A 12922-nucleotide genomic window follows, 5' to 3' on the forward strand; every position below is an offset into this window, starting at 1 on the left:
GTTTTCAGGAGAACTCATTGAGGAAGTGCAGGTGGAAGTTCTTCAGGCGTTTCAGTACCTCTTCCATGGTCTCCACTTTGGTCATGACACACAGTCTACAGAGAGAGATGAGAACAAATCAGTGGGGAAGTAGAACCATTTAAATAGAATGATGAGGCTAATGCTATGCTTCCCTGTTCATTTGCATAGGATGAGTAGTGGATATGGAGCCATTGACTACTGGAGTGTTTTATGGTGACATTTCTATGTCCAGAAGCTGTTGACAGAGAGAGGATTGTACCTGATGTGGTGGGTGCCTTCCTTCTGTCCATACTCACACCCCGGTCCCACACACACTCCTGCCTCCTCTAGTAACCGTTTACAGTACCACAGGTCAGGCTGCATCCCCACCACCTGCAATAGAAAACAGAAAACTAACATATATATATAAGAGATCAAATCATTAACTCCAGAGTATTTAGAATTAATCAGATGTTGAATCACATGTTTTTCCTCCAAAAGGTGAATGTCTCTTGAAATGCCCATATGACAAACAGCAGTAGTCATTCTAGTGCTCTACTTGACCATACAGTGTACTATTTGCCCCATGACTAACCTTGGCCTTCTCAATGGCTGCTTGGGGTAGATACAGCCGGGGGAATACGAAAGCTCCTCCCATCATCGGCTGACAGCTGATCCCTTGGATATTGTTCAGAAACTCTGGGACCCAGTTCATGTTATGGACCAGCATGGCACGGATAGACTGGGTCTCCTGGCGGGGATGGGAGAGAAGACGGAAAAGAACGACACGGGGAGAGCATATTGTATGGGACACTGAGGTGCCGTTGTGAATAGGGAAAGGAATACATTTGTTTGATTTTGATGAACTATTTCTTATTTTAGAGACTTCAATGATTGTAGAGCACTATCATTAAACTACTTATGACTAAATGTTACATGACATATGCAATCTATTGAGCCTAACGTCATACTGTAGTTTGATCTATTTTGATGGATCTCACCTGGGCGTAGACCGGGTATGAGGGGTCCCCTGGCCTGGGAGGGTTAGCCATGAGCTCCAGGGCTAGCTGACCAGTCACAGGGGCACAGATGTCAGTGGAAAAGATGGTGTAGGCGTACTTCATGACGGCGGGGTCAAGGTTCACCAGCTCCACGTACCCTCCGCGTAGCCCACATCTGTGCAGGGAGGAGAGACATACAGAGTAGTGGTCAAACACTGGCCTGCTCATTTCAGTACAGGCTTTTACACCATAGGAAGCCTGAAGTGGATCTCTTAGGGAACTGCCAGCTATTTTATTTACTTTTGTCCCTATTGAGTTTGTGTTGGCAGCTCATACATTGTCTAAGGCACTAATCCATGTTTGCTCTAACGCTCATGCTGAAGGAATTTGACCATTCTAAAGAAGTAGTAGGCTAGTATCTAATTACTTAATTAAGTAGTTAATGGGGTAATATGATCCAGATCATTGTAGAGTACAGTAGGCTATAGTATGTATGTATTGAAGACCACTCCTCTGTTGATGTGACTAATTGGGCCATGCCCCACCCCTTCCCACTACAGCTGTTCTCACTGACAAATCACCACTCCTCCTAACCTTACCATTTAACCCCCTTCTACCCTTCTGAAAACGGCAAATCCTTTCATGGTGATGCCAGTGGGTGGCATATTCTGTTTGCCTTCCTTTTGTGCATGAAATAATCAACCACCACAACCATACCTAACAGCCTTACAAGCCAATAAAATCATCACCCCTCTGCTGTGTGTGTGAAATAAATCAGATAATTGAATCCTTCCTCATCTCATTCATCCAGCAGCATTCTAATAGATGCATCATGGTGGCATTCTGAACTTTAGACCAGTCAATTACAAAACCTCCTAATACAGTTCACCTTCAGTTGAATGCATGAATCCGTTAGTCTATTGCCTTAGAAGACAGACAGTGCTGCTGTACAGTACTCACTCGCCCATGAAGCCTTTGGATGCTGAGTGGAAAGAGGCCAGCTCCACTGTGTGAGAGAGATGAGGCCCCATTTCAGACAGAACCTTCTTATAGGAGACAAACTCACTGCCCTCCCCGAACACACTTTCCTGATACACCTGTGGATCGAATGAAACAGCGAGGGGTGCGTGGAAGACAGAACAACTCACTACATAGTCAATATAGAGGGAAGTGAAATATTTGTCATTGAAAATAATCGATTTGCCAGGAGAAAATATAGACAGGAAGTCACCTCATCAGCCATGAGGAAGAGCCTCTCCTCAGCAGCGAATCGGATCACCTTTTCAATACACTTCCTGCTCTGAACATGACCTAGCAACAACAAAACAAATGAGACTATCCATAAATACTGCTGAGGTAACTTGGCTGCAAAACGGTTTACGTTACATTCTTCATAGGGACAAATAGTGTGGTACTACTGTATCAACCATCATGGAACCGGAACAACTCGTTACCTGTAGGATTCCCCGGGTTGATGACATACAGGGCAACTGTGTTGCAGACACCCTTAGAGGCCTGTAGTGCTCTGCGTAGCTCCTCCACCTCCATTGCCCAACCCTGCTCCTCATCTAGGTAGTAGGGAACAATGACTGCCCCGAGCCTTTGCAACATCATTTTGAAGGAAGAGTAGGTGGGCACAGCCGTCAGCACACCTGTCGGAAGTGAGGTCTGATTGTGGAAGTCAGCCAGCATCTTCAACACTTGCTAAAAACAGAAAATAGAGAGGGAAAGATGAATGAGAGACATGGTGATGATGATGATGGTGGTGAAGATGATTCTCACCATTATTGACCTTTGAGAGCCAGAGGTCATGAAGATATTCTCGGGGGACGATGGTACACCACCATCTCGTCGAGAGATGAAGTTGGACACACTGCACTGTATATAAGAGATACCACCAGTGGGCGTGTATGAGCCTGATAAGATAGAGAAGAAGAACAAACACAGGTAAACACACATCACATATACCAGCCAGGTATACCAGCCGTGATACAAGTCAGTATTCAACATCCATCCATGTCTGAGCATGTCGGGAGATGATGTGGAAATCGTCCAGTAGAGGCAACAGTGAGCACTTGCCTTCAAGTAGTTTTCATTTTGCTAGGGTGATGGCTGTGAGCAACTGCCTCTGGTGCCAAATTTTTTGTTTTAAGCCTATCCTAACCTTAACCATTCAGAGTTAATGCCTAACATTAAAAAGTCAGAGTTAATGCCTAAACTTAACCCTAAGAATTCACAGTTAATGCTTGTAGCATATACTGGATTTAACAGCTAACAGGACCCAATTGCAGTCCACCTTACCTACACTCCCCCCATCACATGCTCCCAGCAGGCTTTGGACCCTCTGTCTAACGTCCCCTGGCAGTTTGTAACTGTGGATCAACTGAGGGTAGAGGCAGGCTGCAAGAACCTGGCGCGAGCGCACACACACACGCACACACGCACGCACGCACACACACACACACACACACACACACACACACACACACACACACACACACACACACACACACACACACATACACACACACACACACACACACACACACAAACACATACAGACACATACAAACACAGGTTTAAAGCAAAACAGCAAATACACCATATTTAGACAGGCAGGGTTATCAGTGGACACTCAGACAGAAAGGTCGAATGTCAGGAGGACATTACCTGTCGGACGAAGGTCAAGGGTTGGACCCCTCCTCTGTGTTTGTCTCCCCAGCTGACATCTATCACATCCTTACAGGGCTTCCTCCCTCCCTATCAGAAACAGATGATATACTGCAGTGTAAGTCCATGTATATATATTAGCTGTATACTATATTGTGTTTTACGTGAATATGCAATGAACTGCATGCACAAGTCAACATATATCTAGCTATTCTATGTCTGAAATAGTAGGCATACATGTGACTTGAGAATCAAGGTCACTAACATCAGATCAGGGTCCGGTTTCCCAAAACCTAAGGCTAAGTTCATCTTTAGAACCTTCGTAGGAGCATTATAAAATATCCGAGCTGTTTCCTAAAACCATTGTTTCTAAAGTTGCACTGGAAGACGCTCGTTGTTTACCGACTGACTGCCTCAAGCCACTAGTAGAACAACTAAGTGCGTTGTCAGAGGCTTTTTTGCCCTTGCGCATCACTTTATACACAGACGATCTAAACTTAGAATCAAGATGTTTATCTGTCTCAGAACAAAGTTGACTACAAAAACAAAGTTGCCATTGTCTTGGGTAATTGTTGCAAACAAACACAGGTTAAAAAGATTATTCAAATGAAACCTCAAAGGCCAGTTTATCAGATTCACCCATCTAGGGTGTACACTGTGGGGGGGACACTGCAAATAGTCTGGGTAGCCATTTGACTAGATGTTCAGGAGTCTTATGGCTTGGGGGTAGAAGCTGTTTTAAAGCCTCTTGGACCTAGACTTGGCGCTCTGGTACCACTTGCCGTGCGGTAGCAGAGAGAATGGTATATGACTAGAGTGGCTGGAGTCTTTGACAATTTTTAGGGCCTTCCTCTGACACCGCCTGGTATAGAGGTCCTGGATGGCAGGAAGCTTGGCCCAATGATGTACTGGGCCGTTCGCACTACCCTCTGTAGTGCTTTGCGGTCGCAGGCAGAGCATTTGCCATACCAGGCAGTGATGCAACCAGTCATGCTCTCGATAGTGCAGCTGTAGAACCTTTTGAGGATCTGAGGACCCATTGCCAAATCTTTTCAGTCTACTGAGGGGGAATAGGCTTTGTCGTGCCCGCTTCACAACTGTCATGGTGTGCTTGGACCATGTTAGTTTGTTGGTGATGTGGACACCAAGGAACTTGAAGCTCTCAACCTGCTCCACTGCAGCCCCTTCGATGAGAATGGTGGCATGCTCTGTCCTCTTTTTGCTGTAGTCCACAATCATCTCTATGTAGCAAGTCACGAACTTGTGACTCACTGTCTGAATGGGTTGATATACCTAATAAACTGACCACTGAGTGTGGGCATAGGCTTATACACTGCTCAAAAAAATAAAGGGAAGACTTAAACAACACAATGTAACTCCAAGTCAATCACACTTCTGTGAAATCAAACTGTCCACTTAGGAAGCAACACTGATTGACAATACATTTCACATGCTGTTGTGCAAATGGAATAGACAACAGGCGGAAATTATAGGCAATTAGCAAGACACCCCCAATAAAGGAGTGGTTCTGCAGGTGATGACCACAGACCACTTCTCATTTCCTATGCTTCCTGGCTGATGTTTTGGTCACTTTTGAATGCTGGCGGTGCTTTCACTCTAGTGGTAGCATGAGACGAAGTCTACAACCCACACAAGTGGCTCAGATAGTGCAGCTCATCCAGGATGGCACATCAATGCGAGCTGTGGCAAGAAGGTTTGCTGTGTCTGTCAGCGTAGTGTCCAGAGCATGGAGGCGCTACCAGGAGACAGGCCAGTACATCAGGAGATGTGGAGGAGGCCGTAGGAGGGCAACAACCCAGCAGCAGGACCGCTACCTCCTCCTTTGTGCAAGGAGGAGCAGGAGGCGCACTGCCAGAGCCCTGCAAAATGACCTCCAGCAGGCCACAAATGTGCATGTGTCTGCTCAAACGGTCAGAAACAGACTCAATGAGGGTGGTATGAGGGCCCGACGTCCACAGGTGGGGGTTGTGCTTACAGCCCAACTCCGTGCAGGACATTTGGCATTTGCCAGAGAACACCAAGATTTGCAAATTCGCCACTGGCGCCCTGTGCTCTTCACAGATGAAAGCAGGTTCACACTGAGAACATGTGACAGACGTGACAGAGTCTGGAGACGCCGTGGAGAATGTTCTGCTGCCTGCAACATCCTCCAGCATGACCGGTTTGGCAGTGGGTCAGTCATGGTGTGGGGTGGCATTTCTTTGGGGGGCCGCACAGCCCTCCATGTGCTCGCCAGAGGTAGCCTGACTGCCATTAGGTACCGAGATGAGATCCTCAGACCCCTTGTGAGATCATATGCTGGTGCGGTTGGCCCTGGGTTCCTCCTAATGCAAGACAATGCTAGACCTCATGTGGCTGGAGTGTGTCAGCAGTTCCTGCAAGAGGAAGGCATTGATGCTATGTGACTCCAAATCCAGACCTCCATGGGTTGATAAAATTTGATTTCCATTGATAATTTGTGTGTGATTTTGTTGTCAGCACATTCAACTATGTAAAGAAAAAAGTATTTAATAAGAATATTTCATTCATTCAGATCTAGGATGTGTTATTACATATTGGTTTCCTTCCCCTATAAGCAGTCTTTGGACATGATTTGACAGCAATCAATGCTTTGGTTTTGTTTTAGCATTTGTGGCACAAATCCTAGTCTTAGTACCAATATTAGCATTTTTCACACATCATGTCCAAATCATTCGAAAGTATAATTGATTGTGAAGCTCAACAAAGTCACTTGCAGATAATTTGAACATGATATGTGAAAAATGCTAATATTGGTACCATGACTTGAATGGGATTTGTACCACAAATGCCACAAAGTCATAGTACCAATAGCCAATTAGTATTTTCTGTGCGTCATGTTCAAATCCCTCTGGTGGCCCTTGGGGCTGATTTAGCAATAGACTAAGCCTCCTCTATTTGCAAACATATACAGTAGGTGGTCATAGCTCTCTAAGAGCTGACTCGTAGTCAGTATTGTGGAATAATTATAATGTTAAGGTAAGATTTGAATGGAGAAAGCTGATCCGAGAGCAGCGCTGAATTAGCTGGCAGGTGGAATGAACGCATTATTTCAAACTTAGGGTCAGCTTGCGTTTCTGAACACTTATATTGCAGTTCGAAACGTTCAAATCATGAACGTGTTTTGTTTTACAAACCAAGGAGCTTGTTGTGTATAGGCCTAGGCTGTACACTGAGTGCACAAAACATTAGGAACACCTGCTCATTCCATGACATTGACTGACCTGGTGAATCCAGGTGAAAGCTATGATCACTGTTTACAGGAATTAAATTCCTCTATGTTTTAATACCCAATTAAAATTAAACACTCTGTCAATTCATACAGTGCCTTGCGAAAGTATTCGGCCCCCTTGAACTTTGCGACCTTTTGCCACATTTTAGGCTTCAAACAAGATATAAAACTGTATTTTTTTGTGAAGAATCAACAACAAGTGGGACACAATCATGAAATGGAACGACATTTATTGGATATTTCAAACTTTTTTAACAAATCAAAAACTGAAAAATTGGCAGTGCAAAATTATTCAGCCCCCTTAAGTTAATACTTTGTAGCGCCACCTTTTGCTGCGATTACAGCTGTAAGTCGCTTGGGGTATGTCTCTATCAGTTTTGCACATCGAGAGACTGAATTTTTTTCCCATTCCTCCTTGCAAAACAGCTCGAGCTCAGTGAGGTTGGATGGAGAGCATTTGTGAACAGCAGTTTTCAGTTCTTTCCACAGATTCTCGATTGGATTCAGGTCTGGACTTTGACTTGGCCATTCTAACACCTGGATATGTTTATTTTTGAACCATTCCATTGTAGATTTTGCTTTATGTTTTGGATCATTGTCTTGTTGGAAGACAAATCTCCGTCCCAGTCTCAGGTCTTTTGCAGACTCCATCAGGTTTTCTTCCAGAATGGTCCTGTATTTGGCTCCATCCATCTTCCCATCAATTTTAACCATCTTCCCTGTCCCTGCTGAAGAAAAGCAGGCCCAAACCATGATGCTGCCACCACCATGTTTGACAGTGGGGATGGTGTGTTCAGGGTGATGAGCTGTGTTGCTTTTACGAAATGGCTTTCTTCTTGCCACTCTTCCATAAAGGCCAGATTTGTGCAATATACGACTGATTGTTGTCCTATGGACAGAGCCTCCCACCTCAGCTGTAGATCTCTGCAGTTCATCCAGAGTGATCATGGGCCTCTTGGCTGCATCTCTGATCAGTCTTCTCCTTGTATGAGCTGAAAGTTTAGAGGGACGGCCAGGTCTTGGTAGATTTGCAGTGGTCTGATACTCCTTCCATTTCAATATTATCGCTTGCACAGTGCTCCTTGGGATGTTTAAAGCTTGGGAAATCTTTTTGTATCCAAATCCGGCTTTAAACTTCTTCACAACAGTATCTCGGACCTGCCTGGTGTGTTCCTTGTTCTTCATGATGCTCTCTGCGCTTTTAACGGACCTCTGAGACTATCACAGTGCAGGTGCATTTATACGGAGACTTGATTACACACAGGTGGATTGTATTTATCATCATTAGTCATTTAGGTCAACATTGGATCATTCAGAGATCCTCACTGAACTTCTGGAGAGAGTTTGCTGCACTGAAAGTAAAGGGGCTGAATAATTTTGCACGCCCAATTTTTCCGTTTTTGATTTGTTAAAAAAGTTTGAAATATCCAATAAATGTCGTTCCACTTCATGATTGTGTCCCACTTGTTGTTGATTCTTCACAAAAAAATACAGTTTTATATCTTTATGTTTGAAGCCTGAAATGTGGCAAAAGGTCGCAAAGTTCAAGGGGGCCGAATACTTTCGCAAGGCACTGTAAGAATTTGTAAGACCCTTATTTGTATAAAATGGACAGAGACCAGTCTTTGAAATCAACCAGCTGCGTTTATTCTCGTGAGTACTGCCCATGATACATTTTATCACAGGTTATAAACTGAAAATGACGTCAGCGTTTTCTAAACTGTTCCGTCTCTTCTTGACACTGGTACAAAGGCTGTATAGTTCTCAAGCTTTCCCACATCATCTAGAGCCAAGGTCAGCCTGTGTAGATAAGCATTCTAGCCAGTCTGGCGATATAGTTCATTCAATTCTACCAAGGAACAGACAGTCATTGTTCTAATTCTTGATTATATTTACACACATTATATTCAGTACTAGGATTAAAAAGAAAATGCATACATATACAGTAACATAATAGTATTCTGATTAGTCGGTCCTGATTGAAATGTATACATAATTAGTCATTATTGATAAAAATTCCCTTAACAATCACTTATTGATGTTACCTGTTAAATCCACTTCAATCAGACCAGATAATCTTGTTTCTCATGGTCTGAGATTCCTTTAGGTGCCTTCCGGCAAACTCCAAGCGGGCTGTCACGTGCCTTTTACTGAGGAGTAGCTTCTGTCTGGCCATTCTACCATAAAGGCCTGATTGGTGGAGTGCTGCAGAGATGGTTGTCCTTCTGGAAGGTTATTCCATCTCCACAGAGGAACTCTGGAGCTCTGCCAGAGTGACCATAGTGTTCTTGGTCACCACCCTGACCAAGGCCCTTCTCCCCCGATTGTTCAGTTTGGCCAGGCAGCCAACTCTAGGAAGAGTCTTGGTTGTTCCAAACTTCTCCCATTTAAGAATGATGGAGCCCACTGTGTTCTTGGGGACCTTCAATGCTGCAGAATTACTTTGGTACCCTTCCCAGATCTGTGCCTTGATACAATCCTGTCTCCGAGCTCTACGGATAATTCCTTAGACCTCGTGGCTTGGTTTTTGCTCTGACATGCACTGAGGGACTTTATATAGACAGGTCTGAATACTGATGTAAATGAGGTATTTCTGTTTTTTATTTTTACTAAATCATCAAAAATGTATTTCGCTTTGTTTTTATGTCTTTATAAATAAGTCTGTAACGTAACAAAATGTGGAAAAGTCAAAGGGTCTGAATACTTTCCAAAGGCACTATACATCAAACTTAGTAGGACACTACTACAATATATCAGTTCAATTGGTACAGCATTCTCACTAATGGGTGCAATGAAAGCATTTTTTCAAACTTAGGGTCAGCTTGCGTTTCAGAACAATTATATTGCAGTTCGAAACATTCAAATCATGCACGTGTTTTGTTTTACAAACCAAGGAGCTTGTTGTGTATAGGCCTAGGCTGTACACTGAGTGCACAAAACTTTAGGAACTTCTGTTGAATCTGACAATTAATCTTAATGGTTGTACAGTCGTCTCAAATAAAACTGTGAAGGACCTCGGCGTTACTCTGGACCCTGATCTCTCTTTTTTCCATCTACGTAACATTGCAAAAATCAGAAACTTTCTGTCCAAAAATGATGCAGAAAAATGTATCCATGCTTTTGTCACTTCTAGGTTAGACTACTGCAATGCTCTACTTTCCAGCTACCCGGATAAAGCACTAAATAAACTTCAGTTATTGCTAAATATGGCTGCTAGAATCCTGACTAGAACCAAAAAATGGATCATATTACTCCAGTGCTAGCCTCCCTACACTGGCTTCCTGACAAGGCAAGGGCTAATTTCAAGGTTTTACTGCTAACCTACAAAGCATTACATGGGCTTGCTCCTACCTATCTCTCTGATTTGATCCTGCCCTACATACCTACACGTACGCTACGGTCACAAGACGCAGGCCTCCTAATTGTCCCAAGAATTTCTAAGCAAACAGCTGGAGGCAGGGCTTTCTCCTATAGAGCTCAATTTTTATGGAATGGTCTGCCTACCCATGTGAGAGACGCAAACTCGGTCTCAACCTTTAAGTCTTTACTGAAGACTCATCTCTTCAGTGGGTCATATGATTGAGTGTAGTCTGGCCCAGGAGTGTGAAGGTGAACGGAAAGGCTCTGGAGCAATGAACCACCCTTGCTGTCTCTGCCTGGCCGGTTTGCCTCCTTCCACTGGGATTCTCTGCCTCTAACCCTATTACAGGGGCTGAGTCACTGGCTTACTAGGGCTCTTTCATACCATCCCTAGGAGGGGTGCGTCACTTGAGTGGGTTGAGTCACTGATGTGATCGTCCTGTCTGGGTTGGCGCCCCCCCTTGGGTTGTGCCGTGGCGGAGATCTTTGTCTCAGGATGGTAAGTTGGTGGTTGAATATATCCCTCTAGTGGTGTGGGGGCTGTGCTTTGGCAAAGTGGGTGGGGTTATATCCTTCCTGTTTGGCCCTGTCCGGGGGTGTCATCGGATGGGGCCACAGTGTCTCCTGACCCCTCCTGTCTCAGCCTCCAGTATTTATGCTGCAGTAGTTTATGTGTCGGGGGCTAGGGTCAGTTTGTTATATCTGGAGTACTTCTCCTGTCCTATCTGGTGTCCTGTGTGAATTTAAGTATGCTCTCTCTAATTCTCTCTTTCTCTCTTTCTTTTTCTCTCTCGGAGGACCTGAGCCCTAGGACCATGCCTCAGGACTACCTGACATGATGACTCCTTGCTGTCCCCAGTCCACCTGGCCGTGCTGCTGCTCCAGTTTCAACTGTTCTGCCTGTGATTATTTTTATTTGACCATGAAGGTCATTTATGAACATTTGAACATCTTGGCCATGTTCTGTTATAATCTCCACCCGGCACAGCCAGAAGAGGACTGGCCACCCCACATAGCCTGGTTCCTCTCTATGTTTCTTCATAGGTTTTGGCCTTTCTAGGAAGTTTTTCCTAGCCACCGTGCTTCTACACCTGCATTGCTTGCTGTTTGTTTTTAGGGTGGTTTTCTGTACAGCACTTTGAGATATCCGCTGATGTACGAAGGGCTATATAAATACATTTGATTTGATTTGCAACAAATATAGCCAGTTGACAAGGCACGCCTCAAAATATGTTAATGTGCCACTGATTCTTTCTCCTTCCACAAAATGTTTCCACAATGCACTATAATTTACAGAATGATGCAGTAAATATATAGCAAATAAACAATACAGTACGTTATTGTTAAGTTGTATTGTAATAATATTACACCAATTGCTAACAGTGAATATGTATTTATATATTACAGCATACCAATAAATATTTTGGGTTTTATATCACTTGTTCTTGTAGAGGCCTTAACAAAGGCTTCTAAACTGTCATGACTACTAGCAGGGCCGGATTAAGGGCAAAACAGAGCAAAAGGACCTGGCTAAACTCTCAATCATTAAAGGTTTGAGACTTGCTTCCACTCTGATGTGTTCCCTATGTACATTTAATTGTTAGGGAACTACTACCGCATATCACTTAAATTGGTACAGCACTCTCATTAACAGGTGCAATGAGTATAGCCTCTTACAAGGCATGCCTCAAATGTGTTAATAAGCCACAACAATAGCATGCAGCCACCAAAGGTTTTTGGCACTCCATAGTTACAGTATGGTATTGCTTTCTTTGGGGTGGTACTAAATTACTGGCAGCACAGTAGCCAGTAAATTACTGTAGATTTACAGGACAAATATATATATATGTATTAAAAAAATATGGTACTGTATATTCTGTGGGGTACAACATTCTCACTAATGGGTGCAACAAAATACAAGGCATGCCTCAATGATTCTTTGACCGCCCACAACATTTTCCCACAATGCACCATAATTCACAGTATGCTACAGTAAATTACTGGCAGCACATTAGCCAATAAGTTACTGTAGATTTACAGGACAAATATTTTTTTTAAATGGCATGGTACTGTATATTCTGTGGGGTACCGTATTCTCACTAATGGGTTCAACAAAATACAAGGTATGCCTCAAAATATGATCATGAGCCAGAGATTATTTCGCCGCCCACAACATTTTAATTAATTTTTATTTTATTTAACTTTTATTTAACCAGGTAGGCCAGTTGAGAACAAGTTCTCATTTACAACATTGCACCATAATTCATAGTATGCTGCTATAAATATACAGCAAAACAGGTGATACAGTACTTTTACAGCAGTGCAACACCATTGAACCCCTATAATGCATTGCTTTTTACAGTACAGTACTGTAAAATAGAATTACAGTAGCTAACTGTGAAAGTTTTGTAGTAAATTTACAGCAATCTGTTAACGTGTGTCGCTGGGATACTGTTAACAGCATTCTATGTTCTATATAGAGCTAGGATAGGCCACTGTGATGTCTTACCTGTGTGACTTCAGTTCTAATCTGATTGGCTCGTCTCACCAAGGGCTCCAGCTCTGTCTGTTTGATGCTCCTCATCTTGCGGCAGATCTCTCTCAGGCAGAGGACTGACAT

General features: G+C 43.5%; 1 protein-coding gene across 1 annotated transcript; it reads right to left on the bottom strand.

The window, feature by feature from the left end:
* Positions 1–4: 4 nt before the first annotated feature.
* Positions 5–12922, bottom strand: LOC139387130 (alanine aminotransferase 2-like). Its single transcript, XM_071133151.1, has 11 exons — positions 12812–12922; positions 3672–3761; positions 3303–3411; positions 2784–2917; positions 2456–2705; positions 2233–2312; positions 1962–2098; positions 1002–1176; positions 596–751; positions 281–393; positions 5–95 (listed from the first exon to the last, which is right to left on the bottom strand). Exons 1-11 carry the CDS (start codon positions 12920–12922, stop codon positions 5–7), a joined length of 1446 nt encoding a protein of 481 aa, XP_070989252.1.

Source organism: Oncorhynchus clarkii, chromosome 28, assembly GCF_045791955.1.
Source record: "Oncorhynchus clarkii lewisi isolate Uvic-CL-2024 chromosome 28, UVic_Ocla_1.0, whole genome shotgun sequence".
In the NCBI taxonomy this organism is placed as follows: domain Eukaryota; kingdom Metazoa; phylum Chordata; class Actinopteri; order Salmoniformes; family Salmonidae; genus Oncorhynchus; species Oncorhynchus clarkii.

What these genes read in the sequence shown, in the direction of transcription:
- LOC139387130 (XM_071133151.1), bottom strand. Translation starts at nt 12,922, where the DNA reads ATGTCAGTCCTCTGCCTGAGAGAGATCTGCCGCAAGATGAGGAGCATC. An exon ending in TTAGAACTGAAGTCACACAG is followed by an intron (nt 3,762 to 12,811) that starts GTAAGACATCAC and finishes TGTTTCTGATAG; the next exon opens with GGAGGGAGGAAGCCCTGTAA. An exon ending in CAGCCATTGAGAAGGCCAAG is followed by an intron (nt 394 to 595) that starts GTTAGTCATGGG and finishes TTTCTATTGCAG; the next exon opens with GTGGTGGGGATGCAGCCTGA.